Here is a 21122-nt window from a genome sequence, read left to right as displayed (position 1 = left end):
GCCTGTAGGTGGGAGCATCCTTTTCTAGCTCCAGCTCCAGGAGCACACACATAGTGCAGGACCTATGTTGCTGTTCAAGTACTACCCCAGTCCTGGTGTTACAAGATGGTGACATGCAGCAATCATTTACACAAGTGTTAGTCTACCCTATATCCATGGTATATGCACATGATCTTCATCTGCTAGGTTTCTGAGGTTGTCTTAGCCAGCTGCTTGAGCCCTTTCTGTAAGACAGGTATATAGAGGAACCTGTAAGGTCATCAATACCCATCTGCCACGTCATCAGGAAGGTGAAACTGCCATAACCTCAAGCAGATCATGGGCATTTCACTACATGGTAACATCTATTAATGTCTTCCGTTTGCATTAAACTTTTCAGCAGCTTTAGCTTTGCATGTCCTACATGCACACAGAGTCCATCACTGCCTCATATTGCTATTTCTTTTAATGAAATGTGACTGAATCACTATAAGGAGATTACAAATGTTGGCTTCCAAGATAGGAAGCACAGGTGATAACAAACCAGGCCCACAAACACATCCAGACCTAACCCTTCTTTTCTGTGCTTTGTCAGGCTTGCTTTTAAAGTAGTAGGCATTGCAGAAAATCCTGGAGCCCTTCATCTAATAGAACTGGGGTCTGAAAGTGAGATCTGTGGGATCATGCCCTTTTTAAGTTTCTAAACATACTCCTGCTTGACATAAGAAATGGAAAAAAACAAAAGGCCACACAATATGTGGTGAATTTGAAGGAGATGTTATTTCAGTCTCACGGCCTGCCTTCATAAGGCATTGTTATACAGTCCTTTTCTGTCTGGAAGAACTGGTAAAGTAGTTCTCCCTTAGTCTCCCCTTGACTGTTCCTACTCTTCAATTGTGACAGAAAGATGATTCACAGGGCTACGTAGTGAACTAGATCAGGGTTAAAAATGCCTTTTTTTGCTTGGAGTTTGGTTGCAGGCAAACTGTTTTGTTAACTCAATTGAGAAGAATAGCCCAGAGATGGGACTTGGGGAGGAGAGGAAGACTTAAGCCACATGGTGACCCAAAGCAAAGTAATGTTTCCCTCTTTGTCAGGCATTAAAATTTGTGTAGACTTCATCAACTGTCAAGTCACTGCTTTCTTTCCAGGTTCCACATACTTTATTTTACTTGATCACAAACTAGTGTGTATCAAACCAGGATTCACACAGAAACTTAGATCAAAGGATCAAAGGAAATAGGGTGCATCCAACACAACAGGGGAGAGCCAGAGTAATGAAGTTTTCCTTATGGAAACAGGAAACTCAGACTATTGGTCACAAAGCCAGGGCATTCTAGTAGGAACCCTTCTTCGAGACATCTGTGGAAAAAAGAGCAAGAAAATGCAAAGTGCCTGATGAATTTCTAGGAAGCTATCTAAGGACTAAGAGATCTTAGGCGATGAGTTGCAATAAGTTTTTGTCATTGACATAGGCATTTCCAGTTGCATTCAGATTTGGTATGCTGTGAGGACTGCACATGTGAAGAGTGCATGGAAATGGAATAAAAATAGATCCTTTTAGCACTAACAGGGTATGCTCAATCCTTGGTCTGCATTGAGATTATACCTAGTCTAGAAACTAGTCAACTAGTACAGTAGATCCCAATTCAACCTGCAGTCTACAGCACATGATGGAATTGAACACAGAGCAGAAGTGGGCTTCTTTGCTAGCTTACCACCAGTCCTCTGCTCTGTTTCAGTTGTTCTCACCTTGGAAGCCTGTTAACACTAACCTGAACTGCAAAGGAAAACATATTCTCTTGCTGTGCGGTCATCTGTAGAAACAAAAGAAAGAGGGTGGTAAGCTGCAGAACTGCATGGTAGGGTACTGCCAAGCTTCTTTCCCTTTAACAAAAGCATCCCACTGCCTTAATTTTTTACCCTTCAGTCTGTGAATGCAGGAACAGAAAAATGTCTACAGTGGTCTGTCTCCCCAGTGTGTCTCCCATACAGCTGTAAATGGCCCTCTTACGCATTGTGATAGGTTCTAATGCAATGACATTTTTGTAAATTGAGAACCTTTCAGTAGTGCATCCTGATAGCCTTGCTTTTTTACTGATAATTAGTATTTTCATGTCAGATAACAATTTTCAGATTGTATGTACTAAGCACAGAAACTCTTGTACAGGATGGAATAGCAAAGAGAGAGCATATTAGATGACAATATTTAGCTCTGTAAAGGCTAGATTAAGAAGTCTCCTCCTCTTCTTGACATGGTGTGGGAAGTGGAACAAGAATGGTATTCAGTATACAACATGTAGGCCTCTGGTGCTGCTTTCTAAATCTCCAGTGATAGTTTTTCCATTTTGTTCTCAAATTATTTTTTAAAAAATAATTCTTAATGTTCCATCTGCTGTTTTGGCTCATACTGAGCGTGGAATAATCAGAGAGACACAAAATTACTCCAAGATTTCTCTTCTGTGTGTTGATAGTCCATTTAGAGCTTTAAAGAGTAAGAAATTATTTTCCTGTTGTGCTGTGAGACATGATGGTAGGATTATTACACTATACATGAGAAGCATAGAACTAAATTCTGCCTTCTGGTGGATCAGGGTGGCAGTGTGTAACACTGATTTTAAATAAATGCCTAAGTATTTTCAAGACCACTAAGGAGCTGGAGAAGACATGGTAAATTGACAGAGAAGTTTTCTTTCCGCAGAGACATAGCTTGAAGCTAGAGAAAGTAAAAAAATGCAAACATTTTGAACACATATGCACCACAACATAATCATAGTGCCAGGTAGTCTCACCTCGAGAACAGAAAAGCAAGTGATTCTGCTATTTGAATGTAGAAGTTTTGTATAGGGAAACCCAAGCTTGGAGTTGCAGGAGGAAGTGCACTGGAATAAGGGGGATAAGGGAATAAGGGGCATAGACAGAACTGTATCTAAGTTGGGGCTGTTATTATTGTTACTCTTTGCCTATGTCAGTGAAATCTCACCCGGCTTATAGTAGTCATAGACATGCACTGTTGCTGCTCTCAGGTTCTGCACTTCAACATCTTGTTCCACTGAGATGTTAAGCTTCAAAGAAGTCTCACCCAGCTGGAAAGAAGAATAGAAGTGAGCAGAAATGCACTGGCCATCTCAAAGGCACTTAGATACCAACTTTATTTCCTCTGCATCAGAGATATATTTCACTGTCTTTCCAGATTCTTCCACCCTCTTCTTCTTTTGCCAAAATTTTAGCCCACTTGACCAGCCTAGAGATTTGTATTTCTGATCTCTGAGAGTCCCAACACAAAGTACTGCAGTTGCTACTACCTGAGTGTGCAGCTCCCTGTGGTATTCCTCTTACCTCTTCCAAGTAGATCGTGACTTTGTCTGGTTTTATCTCTGTCTTTTTCACCAGGGGTATCTCCTCTAGCTGCATAGGAAGACAAGAGATGAGCTTGGTTAGCATCAGCTCATTGGCCTTCCCTGTTGTCTCACACCAAGTTTGGTATTTGTCAGTGAATCACTGCTCACTAAAGCACTTAGCCTAGTCAGAGGAAGGCCTGCATTCCCCAGCTATAATGGCATTGAAATTGCTGGGAGGGCACAAAGCCTTAGAAAAGATTTTTTCAGATTTGAAACAAATGTCCTTGAGCCGCATTCCTACTTTCAACACTTGTAGCAAAGGGAAAGATAGTAGGAGGCTATGTCCCAGAACACTGAAGCATGTCATTGAACAACTCTGCGGGATTCAACACCACTTTATGAAGTATCCCTACAAATGGCACTGGCAACAGTGAAGGGTCTCAGTTCACCCCAGATGATTCTAACTAGGTGGTTTTTAGCTCCTCTCTAACCTCTTACTGCATATGTGATCCTCCCTACTGAATGGAAAAAAACTGCACAATGGAAAGTTGCCTTGTGTGTAGTTGTGCAAGGACGGACTCTGCCTTCCAACCAATATGATTTCAAGCAAAAGCCATTTATTGAACATTTGGCTGCATCTTATATACTGTTTTATTTCTGTACATGTGATCATGCATTTTCAGATTGGCTATCTCGCTTTGTCCACCCGCCCAGCATGCAGTTACCTTACTTATGCGATTGGTTACAAGTTCTATGCGACAGTGTCTGTTAGTACTTACTATTCACCCCTTATGTTCCTCTATGTCCATATTAGGTATGCCCTCTCTCTGCTAGATAGTCTCCTACACTTGTGACATAGCCCACTATATCTACACTTGCTTAGTTTTGTTAATTTGTATTAGCTACCATTCTCCAGCAGTTCTTAGATGTTTTGGATATTTCTGGCTAAGCTACATCTGGAAAATAGATTTTCATGTCTTCAGACAAGGCCAGAGGAAAAAGTCTTACCGCTTTCACAGAGCTCTTCACAGAAATGAACCCTGACAGCATCTCTACCTCCACCAAGGCCATGTTACTGGTTTCACGGTCCCCTATGTAACTGAAAAAAGACAGTAGAGAAGCGCATTAGATGTGGAAGGCATCACAATATTTCTGTTTCATGTCACTGGCCTGCTGTACGGTGATATGAAAGCTCAGCAGCATGTCTAACTGATGGGAGAAAAGGACAAAAAATCAACCCCATCTACTTGCTCAATATGGAGACAGATTGTGCAGCAAAAGTGTTATGGTGGAAGTGATCTTTGCTGTTACAGGTTCAGAGTGGCAATGTTGCCATTGTTCTCTTTCAGGACAGTAGGGCATGGAGAATATGGACCAAGATACTCATCCTAGACAGGCAAATGAAAATGGATAGGCATTGGAGTTTCTGCCATATGGTTCCAGCAGAGGTTCACATTGCAGGAGAATGCACCTCAAGGCTGATTCAGCCCAGGCTGCCAAGTGTTCCCCAAGAGGGGAGCTCTCACTCTTGGGAACTTTTCCATCTCAGCTGCTAGTGATCTGGGGGCTGCTGAGCTGCTCTGTGCTGACTGAGATAGTTGCTGTGGTTCTGCAAGCCACTGCCAGTGCATTCCCATGTTTCTCCAGGCCTTAATTCTCAGTTTACAATCTCTTTGGGATCTATGGAGAAGAGTCTTCCCCTGTGTCTTCGTCTCCATAGACAGGAAGTTTTTATGGGGTAATGGTCATACTACTGGGGTTTCCACTTCTTTCCACTGAAGAAAGAGCCTCAAGGGATCTCATACCTGACAGACACATGGATATCAAGCTGTTTCCTGACACCATCACATTCTCTTGGTACTGTTTTCACATCCAGGACAAAGACTTCTTCTGTTTTTGGTGGTGGGGTGTTATAGTACAAAGTGGTCTGGTGGGGAAGAAAACATTCCTGTGAAGTGCCCCAGAGCTTCCCTGTATGAGCCAAAGGACTACCTGTGCCTCCAGCTTTTAACAAATTGGTAGCCACTGGCTAGCACACTTGGCCCCAGCTGTGCTTTCTGTTCAGACATGTGCTGTTTAGCACCTAGCATCTGGCGCATCTGCCAAATGTAACCCTCAGGGTGGAGGCTCAGCTATCTGTGATCCAAGGCCTTGCTCAGTATAACATTGTCTCAAGTCTTACTGAAAAAAAAAATATTAAGGTGTGAGAAATTCCATTAGCTAAAACCCCGCCCACAGGGAGAAAGAAATGTAGCTGTTAACTGTTGACATGATAATAGCTAGTAGTTCTAGGTCTCAAGATGAAAAATACTGACAAAATAAGTATAAAACCCTTAAGAAAGAACGAAAGAGCAAAGAATCAGAAGAAGACGACTTATCAAGAGGGATGATCACACTCATCCAAAGAGCAGCATAGGCCAATCTTCTTCCACCTGCCTGGTGACTGCTTGGCAACTGACTGCCTGGCCAGCAGGTACTTGTCAGATGTCTTATGCTTATTGACGATATTCAAGTATAGACAAGTAGTATGAGCCCTAGCTACTTCCTACATGCATTAACAATAAATAATTGTTGTGTCCTCTTGTCTATGCATTGCTAGCAGATTCTCTGTGAGCATCATAAGAAATGGCTGAACAGAAATGACCCAGTGAGGGAAGTTTCCGCAGGGAGTGATTTGAGTTCTTTGCTGCTTGAACAGCTAATAAGCAGACCACTATCAAAGCTGCCAGAAAAATAAGATGTATTCTCCTGATGAACCAGTTGTGTTGGTGTACTGGGATAAGAAGACCTTGGTCCTACATCACTCCTCATCTCTGCATGTGGTAACATCGAAAGAATATTATGCCAGAAGATATATAGTGCTAAACTCCTGAAGCAGCGACATCAGCAACATATGTTCAATATAGAAGCAGGTACTGTTCTGTATCTCATAACTCCTGACTTCAGATGTACTGATCTCTTAACAACAACATGGCTCTGTAGCATGGGACAGCAAAGCTGAAACATTTCTGAGAAGAAGATACCACAGATAATTGCAATAAAACCGTGTCAACAGAGTATACCTGATCTCCTTCGGGCTTGACATAATTCTGCCTAGAAAGCCAAATCCCGCTCAGAATTTAAGTCTGTAGTGCCTGCTTAGAGCCAAGCCTCACTTGAATAGTCAGTGGCAAAACCTGACAGCTCTGTTCCTTATATATACTCACCTGTACGTAGACACAGCCACTGCCAGTTGCCTGCACTGTGTACATCCCTGGGACTGCAAGGAGAGGTGCCTGATGCAGGACCAACTTGTTGTTCCTGTGCACATGGAACTCCAGTGGAGAAGTGTCCTTGCCTTTCACTGTCACCTTTACATCTCTGATCTGAAGAATCAGGGCTGCATACTGAGCGAGGGCCTGCAGGCTAACAACTGTGTCCTGAAGGTAGAGAGAGAGTCACTTTGCTGTGGAGCCATGCAGTACAAGATCTGGCACACTAGGTCAGGCACTGCAGGGAGAACCACACTCCTCACGGCCCAGATTCACACTCTGACACAAGTAGAGTCTATGCCACTGGCAGCAGGATGACTTCTGTTACCTGGAAAGGGTGGCTTCTGAGCCCCAGGTTTAGCAGTCCCAGGCCCTAGGCAATCCCAGTTACACTACATGGAAAAAAAGTTTCCCCATGTCATTCCCCTTCCCAAGCAAGGCTCATGTATGCCTGTCTGCAAAGGATGGATCTAGAGTGACACGCAAGTGAGAGGTGTGCATGTCACTCCAGGCACAGTATCCCTCTCCTTTCCACATGGCTTTCCCTGGCTTGTTACCTGTGTGGAAGCAAATCCACCAAAGGCATTTCTTTGTCTACTGAGCCAGTGCACAAGCTTGCTCACTGAGGCTTCATTGAGTGCCAAGTCTGGTTTGGAAACATGAGCCAGGAGGATGTAGGCTACTGTCTCAATCATAGAAGAAGATTCTTCACCACTGGAACATGATGTCAGAACCTCTGCTGATGGGGGGAGAAACATGTGGAAGAACAATAGATCCCTATCAACATCAGCTTCTCCTGCCCTGGTACACTTCAAGGACTGGCAGTTTCCTGTACACCATCAGAAATGCATGTGCCTTTCTGGGGCAACTCAGAGTGCAGAAGCCAATCCCTCTTGGTACTCTGAAGGGCCAGCCATCTATGACAGGGGGCCAACTAAAATTCAGCTAAGAATTTAGCTTAATTGTGCCAGTGCAGACACCTTCTGCAATGGTATAAATGTGAAAACATGAAATGCTTGAAAATTCAGTCAGTTTTCAGAACAAACCTTCACTTTTGAAATACAAATGACAAAATTGCTTGTTTGCATAAAACCAGCGTAACGACTTTAGAATTTAGCTCAGGGACTCTACGGACTGTTATTGCTTCATTACGTTTATCACGATGCAAGGTTATTGCATGAGGGATTTATGATTTGTTACTTCCAAGGTGACACAAGCAGAACAATTTTTTCATAAAGTGGTAGGTGTCTTGGAGATGCAACTACAGATGACATACAGATTAACCTTGACTCTTTAAAAAGCTCTTTAAAACTCCTGTTTAAGATACAACTGTAATCCTGTTAGTGAGGCTGACAACCACCAGGCCATGGAAGGTGTCTCTAGCCAGCAGAATATAATCTTCTTGGGCAGAGATTCTCCAGCAGGCAAACTGGCTGCAGCTAGTGGCTGCAGTCACATCCTCAGACTCAGCAGGCACAGACATGTTTAAACAGGTAGGACAACACCTTTCCCTCACTCCATTGCTCTTGCCAAGTCTTTGCTAACTATTATCAGTGGAAGTAAGAGCCAAAGAAAACTATCGCTTGACCCATATGGGCAGTTTGTTGTGCACCTTGTCCTAGGGCCTTACGCGGACATTTTCCAAAGTGCTTAGTAAGTTAGAAGCATCAGAATGACTGGACATCAATGAGGATGTGCTCCAGTCACTTGTTCCATCAACTTTCTCAGAGACAGCTCTGAAAAAATACTGCACTCAGTGTGTGCAATTCCTTCCAGTTCGCCCACTAGCCACCCTGTGAAGCCAGCTGGGCAGCTTGAGTGGCTATGCAGTGAACTGCACTGGTAGCTGTTCAGGCTGAAAATCCTCTCTCTCTTTTTTCTTCTGTGTTATTTTTCAGTCCCCAGTGTAGTTCACCATACTAACAGATGGACAGATGTGGGGAGGAACTTAATGAAGCCAAATTAGGTAATATTGTTACCAAGTGTTTAACCATAGGATTAGGTGCTTTGAAACCCCCACTTGGCATCCTCATTCAGGATAGAATGTTTCTTCCAAGTTAAAGAGACAAAAGGAAGAACCAAGCTCAGTAGCACAACAAAAAAAAAAGATGCATCAACCCAAGGGCCCTGAGCAGGAACGGGGAAGAAGTCGGAAGTTTTGAATTCTACAAGTAAATAACCAGCAGATGAATAGGCATGCTGAGGCAAGTTTCCTCTGCAAGATGTCTTTTACTATGTATAAATTGCTGAAGAATGATGGGAGCACCACAACTCAAGTGAGTATTTTGGCCACACAAATTAAGCATTAATCACCTCTGCTGCTTTTGATTAGAAAATGTTTCTTGAGTCTGAGAAAAATAGAGACTTTTTAACACCTTCAATAAATTACCATTTTCTGACACAAAAGCCAATCTCAGAATAGTTATATTTCCCAAACCACTGCAATTAAATACTACAGATATCAGGCCTTAAACTCAGTCATCTCTAGAATCCAAAACCACCTCAACAGCAACAACTTACCAGTTTCCTTCTTTAGCATATCCAGGAGCTGCTCTCTCATCTCCATGTCCTTGGTCAGTGTAAAGACATAAGCCATCAAGGCCTTGACATAAAGGCTTGTCGTATCAAGTGTTACATTCCTGAGGCAACGTAAGGCATTATGCAGCATGGTGTCCTGAGAAAGGAATCCAAATCCAATGAATTTCCTCTGACTACTTTTTGTTGTGAAAATCTGTTCCCAACCCTCAAGTACCCCAGCTATATCCTTGATGTGTTTCAGTGCTGGCAACTCTTTCAGGCCTGTGGAAAGTGAAGTAGAGTAAACAAAGCATCACTTGCTGTAGGTTGAAGAGGTGTGACTGGACAGATCACTGGGACAGGGGATTGTTAATACTCCGGAGAATACGGCTGTAGGAAGTGTCTGGTAACACACTGGCTCAGAACTGTCAGACTTGCATGCTGTGGGTCTTGGCTCCCGAGGGGTTATGATATTGCTTTCAGAACTGTACCGGTAAGGTTGGAATATCAGCCCATCCTGGCTAGAACAGTCTACACTCAACTTGAAGATCACTACTTCTATTTCAGGTCTGAAGGAGGGGGAGATGCATACCTGAAAGTTGGTCTTCTTTTTCTCCTCTAGCTATATTCATCAGTTTAATGAAAACTACTGCCTGTTGCTGCAAGCCCTGAGCCATTTTCAGAGACAATTGCTTCCCCTGAGATCAGTTGGGAAAGGCAGATGCTCTGCTTTGCTGCAAATCAGGTCATTTATATTAAGAACTCTTTAGCAAGTTAAAAATTTCCTATGGAGCTTATTGGTACAAAGGTGGGACATGATAGAACCTTTCACCAACTCAAGCTGGGTACTCTGTGAAACCACAGACCTCGGGAGGAATGAAGGGGGGAGCATGCTCCCAAGCCCTGGAAGAGTTCAGGTGTGAGTTACTTACATTCTTGTCCAGATGAAGCTCCACCAGTGCAACGGTGATATAGGCTGTTAATGAGATTGTATCGTTCACACCACCCTGCAGGTCACACAGACATCAGAAAGGGACAAAATCAACCGCTGTTTGCATGTCATTGTATAGCCACTGAAACTGCCTATGGATGGCATACCTGACAGACTACAGTACCACACCTCTGGGCATTCTTGGACATGTGGGGACTGAAAGAAAGCACTCCAGGCTCACTTACTGAATATCATGAAAGTCTGGTGTTGAGGGCAGCCTCAGAGCTACATTGTGCATACAGGTGTGCCTTCTCATAGAAAGGCATGAAGCAAACTGTTAAGCTATTTGTTTTATTAAGTATGTTACAACTGGACACTTGAATAAAGGTTTTATTATGCAGGATTTGCATACAAAACCAATGAGAGTTTACATAAGATTCAGTTGACTGTGAGAAGCTACAGGTTTTATTTTGTACTGCACTCAAAGTTTAAGGAAAAAAGTGTAACCCTTTGCTTTGCTGAAGCAGCAGCCTGTTTTCTTTCATAAACCTGCCTTGTATTTAATATCGGTGACTTTGCAATCTGACCAGTCTGGATTATTCTTACCTTTACAAAGACAATGAACCCAAGTATTGCCATACTGCATGCACACTGTTTGGTACCTGAGCACTAGGGCATGCTCACCAAGAGTTTGGTGCACTTCCAGCTACACTGCAGGGATCATTTTGGGGATGCCAGGGTCCAGAAGAAATAATACTTTTTGGGCGGTGGAGGGACAAGTGTGTCTTCAGATAATCCCATATTAGAGGACATAGTCAGGCCTATCTGGAGAGTATTGTGCATTGTAAGGCATGAGAAGAGGGAGAATCCAGCCAGAGTATTCTAAACAAGCACTAAAATATAAAAGTATTTCTCCCTGTGTCCTTGAAGTGCCTTGGCATAATTAGCCATGGTGCCTTTGGCTAGAGTGAAAATTAAGAAAGCCTAGCAGAGATTAAATCCTCACATAGAGGAAATGCCTACTAGTTTAGGCCTTGCTTTTTCATTCTGCTCTAGGAAGCTGCCTTGGCTGTGCTAGGTCATGGGGACATTGCTTTTTGCTAATGTACACAGTGGAGGAACCTGGGAAAGCAACCCTGTGCCCCACATTGTGTTCCTCCCGCTCCATTCTGGCAGAGATACCTTCAAGTCATTGTTGAAGAGCTTCCCCACACTCTGGAAGCAGCCACTGGGCAGCTGGTGCTTCTTCAGCCAGAGCAGAGCATTGTGCACGTGATCCTTATTGATGTAAATGTGAGAGCTGGCTTGTCCAAAGGACCTGGCTACAAAAGCTGTCAGCCTGTGGGCAGAACACAGAGGAATCCCATATCAGGAGCTGAACCAGCAAGGACAATAGGTTTGGGATGACAGTATCAACTCTAGTCACTCACCATGTGTTTCCCTGTTTGTCACCTTTCCCAAAGGCACTGTAGGAGCCATCATCATGTTTGTAGAGCAGCTGACGCTGGTAACCTGTGAAGGCAGGCGCCAAGGACGCAACTCTCAGTGTGAGGGCCGTAGCATCTCAGGTTGTACCCTTGCTATAGGAAGAAGGCTTCACAGCAAGAGACTTCACCGGGTACTACAGGCAGAGACGCTGAGGCAAACCTACCACTCCACTATTCCCTGTACATCCCACAGCTTCAGCATGACAAGAAGCAGCTGCATCACTGAAGTGCACCCATGCAGCTGCTCTACATTACTGGAGCTGTTAGTGCAAGTACTGTGGGTATCTGACCCACTAGTTTGCAGAATGGTGACATGCTTAGCCATCTTATGTCTCCCCACGCCCCAGGGAACCCTCATGGGCACCTTGCTGTGAATAAAAAGAGCTGTAGGAGTGAGGAGGAAGGCTTTTCTTAGGGGGGGAATACGAAACCCTGTTTGTCTTTCAGCGCTTCTGCTAGTCCTGTGTGGACTCAAGAAAGCACTTTTTATGGGACGTACAGAAAGTGACAAGGCCATGCCTTTAAGTTCTGAGGGCAGAATGCTGTCCACATCTGTTTGCTTTTCCTCTACCCTCCACATGGCCTCATTGTTTACCCTTTATCTTGCTTCTCTGCTGCCACCATTCTCTTGGGTAGGCCCCTCCTCCCCCAGATATGTCCCAGCTTGCAGCACAAGAGAGAAAGGGGGAAGGAGAGGGAGTAAAATCCCATCCATGGGAGGCTGCTGAGCAGGATAAGGAGACTGGCAGGCTGAACTGTGAGGCACATTGCAAAATGAGACATGGACACTGGCACTATATTAAATTCAGATTATACTGGACTGAGCTGACATGCCCCCCACAATATGTGTCCTAAGACATGGGGAAACACTAAGCTACCAAACTCTATCTATCCCCAAAGGCCATTCTTTATTCCAGTTAATAGCAGCTGATGCCCCGTTTCCACAGGGGACTTCCATCTGCCTTGGACTGACAAGAGAAAAATCCACAGGCATGACATAATGATGGAAATCATTAATTACCCACACCCTACTCAAAAAAAGTGGGCTTAGTATCTCAATAACAGGCAGAGACAAAAGTCGTGCTTCTTCAGAAACACACTTTTACTTCCATGAGACATTTCCCTTATTCTCTGTGATACCTTCCTTTGTCACAGCTCTGGCAATGCTCCCACTCTTGCCCTGCGCCTCCCTACCAGGCCAGTGCCCCAAACTCTTGATTTATAACACCTTTATTTTGCAGCAGAAGGAAGAAGGACAATGTTTACCTGTTCTCAGGAATTTCAGTGCTTTATCTTCAATTTCTGGTTCCAGTTGTTTAGTCTTATTCAGGTACTGGAGTATGAAGATGTTTGGTGCAAACTGAACCATGTTCTGTTCACCACAGCCAAAGGGCATGTCTAGCAGCTGGTCTAAATTTTGGAGTGCTGGGCCCATGATGTCCCCTTAAGTTTGAGGTAGAGGGACAGGAGAAAGGAATAGCACAGACATTAAGCAGTATGAAACAAAGGGACTGCTGCCCTCTCTAAATTCTGCTGGGATCCTGGAAAAGAGCTGGTTCCTCACTGAACAGAGATGATTAAAATTTCTGCTGACCCCTCCTAGATTAGGCCAGCACAGAAAGGAAAGACATCATGGTTCTGGAAGCAGGGAAGGAATGTGAAGCTTGAGGGGGTCTGGAGAAAGGTGAAGAGAGCTGTCATTCCTGAGTGGGTTAATATGAAGGAAAAGAATTACAGAGGCAAACCAGGTGGAAATCTGCAGGGGTGGTTTTGGTTCACTTGGGTTGATGGCAGTGACAAACATCAGAGGAGTTACCCCACTTTGTGGCTTCTGCTTCAGCCACTTGGGGATCACCCTGGGTCATTCCTTACCAGAGAAATAAATATTGAAAAGATTACTTGATCCACATTTCTGAGGCAAACATCACACCCCTTACCGTTTATCTCGTGAGGAACTGGGTTCATGCATCACTAAAGCCAAAGCATTGTGCAAACTCTTCCCACTGGGGACCCAAGATCAGGGAAAGTTTTTCTCACCAATCACAGAGAAAGTGGCTCGTCCAGATCCCTCTAGCACTTCTGCAGGCAGAGTCAAGGAGAACTCTTCAGATATGGTGTTACCTGAGGAAGGCAGAACCCAGAAATTTGTCCCATGGAGAAAGTATCACACACAAGTGTAACATCCCAAGGAGATTCAGGTGAGGCTCAGTGTGATATTGAGTCACAGCAGCTGAGATTTGCAAACAAATGCTTCAATACAGGAAACTGCCAGGTAGCAGACAGACATAAACGAACTATAGTGGTTGCTCTCCTAGGCAGGGATGGTGCCACCAATGCTTGCTCTCTGACAAATTCCCCCCATCTCTGGGTATTTGCTGTAGCCCTGTCCCTTCCATGCTGTTCTCATGATCAATAGCAGTCACGGATTTTTGTCCCATACCTGCAGCACAGAGGAAGGCATTTTGGGTCTTCTCTTGTTGGACACCTCCTGGCTGCAGGTGAAGAAAGAGTAGTTTAGATAGGGAAGGCAGGAAAGGAAGTCACCATGTGCCTCAGCAGACCTGTCCACTTCCAAGAAGAAGGGGCTAAACTTCCTCTTAGCATCTTGCTAACTGCCTCAGGGGACAACCCACTCTCCCCAGGTGTTCTGCACCCCGAGGTGTGACTAACCTTCACAAGCAGAGGTTTTATCACTGTGTCTCTCTCCCCTTGCAAAGGTGTCACAGCAATCCTGTTATCACACAGATCATGTGAATCTTCTGCCATGCTGCTCACAGTGACATTCACTTTGCCTGCAGGGAACACAGGGGCACATTGCTGAACACTTGCAGCAGGCAGCTGTGCGTACAAGAATAGGGATCAGACATGCAGAGGCAGGCAAATTTCACCCCTCCTCCCACTAGCTGACACACATCCCTCTGCTCAACCTCACCCAGCCTGGTGGCTGTCACGTTCCACACAAAGGTTTTTGCTTCATTGGCGCAGAGGCAGCTGGTGAACTGGCAGCCTGGACAGGCATCCACCTTTAGTTCTGTGATCTCTGTGAGGGTGGTGTGCACCTGAGTGTGGTGGGGTGTACAGGCACACATTGGCATAGTGTTAGTAACAGGCAGTGCACAAAGGAGCAAATACCATGGGTCATGAAATGCAAGGCTGTGCTTCATGGTCCAGATGCCAGTATCTAGGGCTCCTGAGAAGCTCATAGCTTGCCTTTGGGGTCAAGTTTTTGCTTCAACAGAGACTGTGTAATTGGCGGAATACTCACCTGGATACAGTCCTTGAGGTAGTTGAAGACAGTGGCTTTTAGGCTGAAAGTCTCTCCTTGGATCACAGAGTAAGGCAGTGACAAATCCACAAAGAAGGGCTGGAAGACCCTAAGAGTGGTCAGAGGCGATAACCCAAAGCCAGTATCGGCAACACAGAAGGTGTTGGCATTCCATTCTGTGATGGTGTCAGGTACGGCAACTTGGAGAGACACTTGCCCATCATCCCTACAGCAGGAAGAGTGAGAGAACTTGCTCAGAAGCAGTCAGAAATCTCTGGGGGTCTCTCTGGGGAAGGCAGGTAGAGGCTGTTACCAACCCGACAGAGACCAAATCCCAAATCCAGGTCTCTGGGAAATGTGTCCGTGGTTTTGGCTGCTTCTTGTTATCAGAGCGAGGTGCAGAATCACCATGGCCAACTGGATTGTCTGCCAGAAAGCAGGTGAAACCTCAGAAAACAGCTTGTGTAGCCACAGGTGAAATTAGCTCTTCATTCACAGGCAATCTCACACAAACCATAAACGCTTTGTGACACAGAACAAGAGTGGACAGGGTTGGTGTTTCAGTGAGAATCTGACACAGTGTGTGCATCTTTGGGGAACACATCTTTAGGGAGACAGTGTTGGTTGGAGTTTAGCCTGAGGCTCAGTCTCACAGATCCAGCAAGTTTGGTCTTGATCCAGGGGGAGACAGCATGCTCAGAGTCACACTCTTTTAAATAATCTGTGAAAGTGCTGATGGAGAGCATACTACATTTTCTGTGAAAAGCACAGAACACAGGAACAGCCAATGAAGCACAGAGATATGGGCTTTTATGTGTGATTTATAAATCAGTTCCATTGAACTGAACACAAGCTTTGTTCCTCTCATACACAAGCAAGAAACAGCAGGATGAAAGTCAGCCGTCTCAGCTGCAGGCTGGCCAGAACTGGGAGAGGAAAGCCCCTTTGGTCAAGAAGGTGGACAAGTCCATTTCTTACCAATAACATTGCCTTTTCCAGAATACATCTTTTTCTCAAAGCCTGGTAGCATACAGGAAACTGGTTTCTTGATTCTAGTATTGGTTAATATTTTCATGCGCAATTTCTGGGCAAATAGTGAAGAGAGTAAATCACTGATAAATAAAAGGGAACAAGGAATGTTGAAAATGTCTCATGATAGCAGATATCATAAGGGGAATGGTCTTAGCTGAACACTTTAAATTGCTTCTTGTTTACATATGCATAAACTTACAGCGTCAGATGCTGGGCAGAACATGAGGAATGGAAACCAGCTTCTGAGGAATACTGGGGCCAATGATTACTTCTCATAGCTAGATCTGTCCTTCTTATGCCTGACCCGAACAGTAAGCCAGAGTCAAATGCTATATATCTCATGAAAAAACTTAAGAGAAAAAAATTCTAAGCTTTAAATCTCTGCACAGTTTTAAAATGGAAAGATCTGACTGGCTGTTCACACACGACATTTCTTAACACAAGTTAGTACCAGTCCTGGCTTAGAAAACTTGTGGGGAACTCAGTCACGACTTAGTATGGATTCTACTTTTGTCTGCATGAGACTCAGACTCTCAGAGGAATGAAACAACTCTGCATGGCCAACTCTGTGCAGAGACAACTCTGCATAGGGACAACTCTGCACGGGCTGGCAGATTCTGCCAGTCCTCCTCACCACACCACACTGCACCAGTCCTCCCTCCTGCCTGGTGCCCTGCCAGTCCTCCCCACCACATGACAAGCTCCGCAAAACAACGCACACACCCCCCAAAAAAAGAGGAAAATAAAACAAGCTGAGGGTGACAAAATGGCAAGCTCTCCACCCAGGCAGTGCTCAGGTGGTCGGCATCCCCTGCCGTGCCCAGAGCTGTGCTCAGCGATGGGCCCTCGCTGCCAGAGACCACTCGCTGCCAGGTGCTTCAGGCTTCCTGTGGCGCCCCACAGAGCCCCCATCAATCGCCAAGGGCTTTGCAGAGCTTGCCACACAGTGGGGAAGACCGGGACGGCACAGCACTGGCACGGTGGGGAGGATTGGCGCAGAACTGGCTTGGCATGGCACGGTGGGGAGGATTGGCGCAGCACAGAGGACCAGTGGAATCTGCCAGCCCGCAGAGAGTTGTCGCATGCAGAGTTGTCCTCACACAGAGTTGGCCACGCAGAGTTGGCTGTGCAGACATGACTCTCAGATGCTGTGCTTCATAAGGTGGAAATACTGGATTGAATGCATCCTCATGCACATGGACTGAGAAGACGTCATCACACCGAAAGAACTCATTTGATCCCGTGAGCAGTCCTTGCATTCATTTAATGGTCTGCATGTCACTGAGAGCTCTTCTACTTTCCTGAAGTGCCAAAACCCTTCATGGAGCGTATGGGCTCTCACCCTTTCTGCTGAGGCTGTACATGCCTATGGATTCAGTCATATGTTACAAGACAGTCACCTGTTACAGGATCACTAATAATTGAGATATAGGGGGATATCCTTTAACTAGCATCTGGCATAATCTAGGAGTAAGCATCTAGAAGGCTGCACAGTACCATTTCTTTGGAGGGAATCAGGGTCTGCATTTGTAAGGTTGAGTTCTGCCAGCCTGAGAAGCCCATGCAACTCAGACTCCATTTTGGGCTGTTTCCAGTGTATCATTACCCTCTTCTCCTATTTTGAAATGTTTTTACTTGCATATATTTCTTTAAACAGCATTCTGTCAGAAGCAGCACTTCTTGGGTTTCAGTTAGCAGACATGTTAATCTTTTTCTGGCTATTGTGCTTGTTAGCACATTAGCTTATTTTGTCAGTTGTCTTGACAGTTAGCTATAGATCCAAATTGAGAAGGACTTCTTTTTATTAAAACTGCTTTGAGGACAAGTAAGAAGAGACTCAATGAAACACAGAGTAAAGAAGTTTGCAAATAAGATAATAGCCAAGCAGCAATCAGTCAAAAATGGTGAGGTGATTAGATTTTACTGGGATATTCTTGCTGCTCCCCTTTGTAGATATGGTAGCCTAAACTAAGTTTGTTCATTTTTACACTGTCTTTCTCTAATCAGGTGGTTTTCACTATGCTTACTCATAAGTTTCATCTTTACCCATAGTCCTCAAATGAGTGTGGCTACACTGAAGAACAAGGCACAGGTGACTCATAGCAATGAAGTCAGGGCAGCTGAAGTTTGCTAAGAGTAAATTCTTGTAGGCATTCGGGATGGCATACAGGTGACCACTGGCTCAGGAAAAGTTCAGTGGAAGTGTAGACACTCACCTTAAACAGATTAAAGACATCAGCATCACTTTGGTACCATGGTGCTTCCATCCGAGTCTTTTTGTGGAGACTGGGCTGCTGGGGCAGACAAGGGTATGCCTCAAAGTCTTCCAACTGATAAGAGAATCCTCGTCCTCCAATTGTAAAGCTGTCAACAAAGATATTCTCATACAGCTGCAATGGAAAAACAGAAGTCTTCATAAGGAACTGGCCAACAAGCGTGTGTATGGGTCAAATTATTTGGATTGTAGCCCTCTGATTTACTTCATAAAGATCTGCAGTTGAGGAAATTGTCATTGGCCCAGCTTATATTAAAGGACGTGAAGCCCAAGGAACGGATGTAGGCAAGTAGCTTTTAGTCTGCAGGCTTTCACCTCTGACAGTTCAAGTCTTTTAACTGTAGGGTGCAAGATTAGAATAAAAACACATGATTTAGTTTGAGCACAAGGCATTGGCACATCTGATGTACATATTTAATGATTACTACTTTATATACCTGTTAGTAGATGATGCAAGTTCTGTGTGCTATAACAGCGTTCCTGTAAAAAGGAACACCACATCACACTGTGGGTCCCATCTACAGGTGCAGCAAGTCCCCCTGGATTTGGTGAGCCTTCTTTGTAACAGTCTGACCTACTATAACTTAACTTACAACTCTGCATGAGGCATGTACATGTGTATTATCTTTGGTGTACATCATGGAATTATGTTAGGATTTAAAATTCTTGTTCTAAGTCTTAAATTCATTCCTCTGAAACACACAGCTGCTTCAGGGTAGTAAGTTCCTTCAACACTTCTAGAATCTCAGAACGCATATGGGTGCCGACAAAATCCTGATCACTTTTCGCTAGCACTGTGTGTGCTGGGTGCTGTCCCCTAGCTACTGTTTTCTAAAGAACTGCTCAGGTGCTCAGCCTGATTTGTTATATGGTCATAACTCAGCAGTGTTTGGGACAGAGGGATAGGAGAACCCTACCGGGGCAAAATTCATTTTCAAAGGTTTAGCCTCACTGCCTGGTGGAAGAGGGAAGAGCAGAGAGACAGGTGGATATGGGGAAAGCTGCTAAGCACTCTCCCTCCAAGCGGAAAGCACCAGCCTCTCTGAAGCTGCTCTCCCTGCCTAGCCCTGCAGTGCTGTGCAGCATCCATCGCTCTCCAGGCAGAGGCCCACAGTGCAGGGCTAACGCACAAGGAACATAATCATCATGTAACTGCTCAGAAGATGCTGAGGAGGGGGGAATGCCAGGGCAGTCACCTAACACTGCAGCCACGTCCTGGGACAGATTGTGGGCTTCCTCCCACCAATGCATGGAGACAGAAGGCAGGCACACACTAGGGGTTTGGTCATGGCAGGCTGCACTCACTGTGTCTGCTGTTAAGGTGTTGTTCTCACGGAGGAGGACACTCTTGTCAACAGCCTGGACAGAGCACAAGGACCCTGGAGCAGCCTTGAGGTTCAGACTGACTTTTGATCCTGGGACTTCCTCCTTGTGTGAGAAGTCCAGTTCCACCTGCAAAAGAAGACAGGGTCAGGGGGCTTAGCACTGGAGAGTGGCATTCTGTGACTCTTAGACATCTAGGCAGCAGAGGCAAAGACAGAGAATAAGGTAGGGAAAGGGGCTGAGATGCTGCGACAGGCCTTCCTGGAAACCCATTGGGAAGGTTACAGGGGCTGCAGTGCATACAGACCGGCCAGAATTCCCCTGTGACCACGCATCCACCAGCCACTGATCCAGAGCTACCACAGGGAGCTAAGCAGGCATGCTTCTTGGGAACACACTTGAGGGACAGTGTGTTCCCAAGTCAGTCATGGGGAATGAGGGGAGAAAACAGAGTTCAAGGGGGGCTGGTTTACTCCTTTGAAAGACTTGCCAGTCAGTGTTGGGGATGACAGGACTAGGGACTCAGGGAAGAAGGAGGTCACCTGTTTTTTTTCCCAGCCAAAAACACTGGGCACCTGGTTTGGCATGTATCCAGTTTACATCAGTTGGCTGAAGATAAAACAGGACCAGGAATCATAGCAAGCCAGAGCTGTGTTTCTACTAACCTTATGTTTAAAACATTTTTCTACATGAAACTCTTCCATATCAGCCACCACCTCTCCATCCAAGAAGACTGCATACAGTAGAAGGTTGATGTCAGGTATGAAGTCGTTGCCAATAGTCAGAGTCAACGAGAAGGAGCCCTGCAGATCTGCACAAGATAGCAGCAAGGAAGAGAGTGAAAGCATTCAATTGAATCAGCTCATTGGGGTAGGACACAATAAGAATCAAAAGAGGGAATTTAATAATTTCATCCCACACAGACGCTGTCACAGATTAACAGTAAACTCAAGATGCTGGCCACTTCTTTGGCTCATGTTTGGCAAAAATATTCCTCTTCCCCACTGCACCTTAGATAAACAGGCAAGCTACACAAATTTTATATGTTCTCCAAAGGTACAAACTAGGAGCAAAGTCATAAGGTTGGATATCAGATCAATTAAACAAGGCAGGAGAAGGACAGTCATGTAGAAGGACACTGAGCTGATATGAGAGGAGATTGTGTTGGTCTAATGAGGTGGACCACCACTAAGAACACAGTTCAATTGCTCCTACCTCTGGATAAGAATAACACCTACAGAGATTGTCACTGTTCTCTGAGGCGTGTTATGGGGCTCTTAACTTCATGTGTTTCTACTCACTTTCATGCTGGATAATCGGCACCTGCTTCTCTCCACTGGAGAGGATCTTGCCTTTTGCTATCACCTGAAGAGCAAAGAGAAGAGCCGTTCAAGGGCCTGAATTCTGACAGCATGAGGAGAGTGGGAAAAGAACAAGAGAAGAGAGAAGGACGTCTGAGACATGTTGTCACAGAAGATCCCCTGGCAGGACATGATCTTAAGGGCTCTGCACTAGAGGTGGTTATAGTGTAGCTGGGAAGGGACTTGAGAGGTGTTGGTTAGGCAATGAGAAGACGTGGCTGCTTGCAAAGCCAGAGGTACGCCTGGAGCTAAGAACAGCTGCTTTTAAGCCCCAATGAACTCTGATCTTCACATTACTAGGATACAGTACTTTTTGACTGTATGAATGAGACCAGTTCAGCAGCCAAGATACTCATAACC

General features: G+C 45.0%; 1 protein-coding gene across 1 annotated transcript in view; it reads right to left on the bottom strand.

Moving 5' to 3' along the window:
- LOC104354768 (alpha-2-macroglobulin-like protein 1) overlaps positions 1-21122 on the bottom strand; it is a 41539-nt gene that overhangs the window by 9605 nt on the left and 10812 nt on the right. The window contains exons 14-36 of the mRNA XM_086460898.1: positions 20703-20766; positions 20067-20212; positions 19384-19530; positions 18020-18193; positions 15750-15855; positions 15089-15197; positions 14772-14997; positions 14439-14565; positions 14177-14298; positions 13947-13998; positions 13544-13627; positions 12773-12949; positions 11450-11531; positions 11202-11358; positions 10021-10095; positions 9092-9245; positions 7129-7310; positions 6527-6739; positions 5126-5247; positions 4329-4419; positions 3319-3387; positions 2963-3065; positions 1755-1796 (exon numbers count right to left, since the gene is read on the bottom strand). Of these exons, the coding sequence (XP_086317024.1) occupies positions 1755-1796; positions 2963-3065; positions 3319-3387; positions 4329-4419; positions 5126-5247; positions 6527-6739; positions 7129-7310; positions 9092-9245; positions 10021-10095; positions 11202-11358; positions 11450-11531; positions 12773-12949; positions 13544-13627; positions 13947-13998; positions 14177-14298; positions 14439-14565; positions 14772-14997; positions 15089-15197; positions 15750-15855; positions 18020-18193; positions 19384-19530; positions 20067-20212; positions 20703-20766 (2824 nt within the window). The remainder of the gene's footprint in view (positions 1-1754; positions 1797-2962; positions 3066-3318; positions 3388-4328; positions 4420-5125; positions 5248-6526; positions 6740-7128; positions 7311-9091; positions 9246-10020; positions 10096-11201; positions 11359-11449; positions 11532-12772; positions 12950-13543; positions 13628-13946; positions 13999-14176; positions 14299-14438; positions 14566-14771; positions 14998-15088; positions 15198-15749; positions 15856-18019; positions 18194-19383; positions 19531-20066; positions 20213-20702; positions 20767-21122) is intronic.

The sequence above is a fragment of the Leptosomus discolor genome, chromosome 1 (assembly GCF_034619465.1).
Source record: "Leptosomus discolor isolate bLepDis1 chromosome 1, bLepDis1.hap2, whole genome shotgun sequence".
Lineage (NCBI taxonomy): Eukaryota > Metazoa > Chordata > Aves > Leptosomiformes > Leptosomidae > Leptosomus > Leptosomus discolor.
Note: the sequence above shows the minus strand (reverse complement) of the source record. Positions and strands in the feature narration are given on the sequence as shown.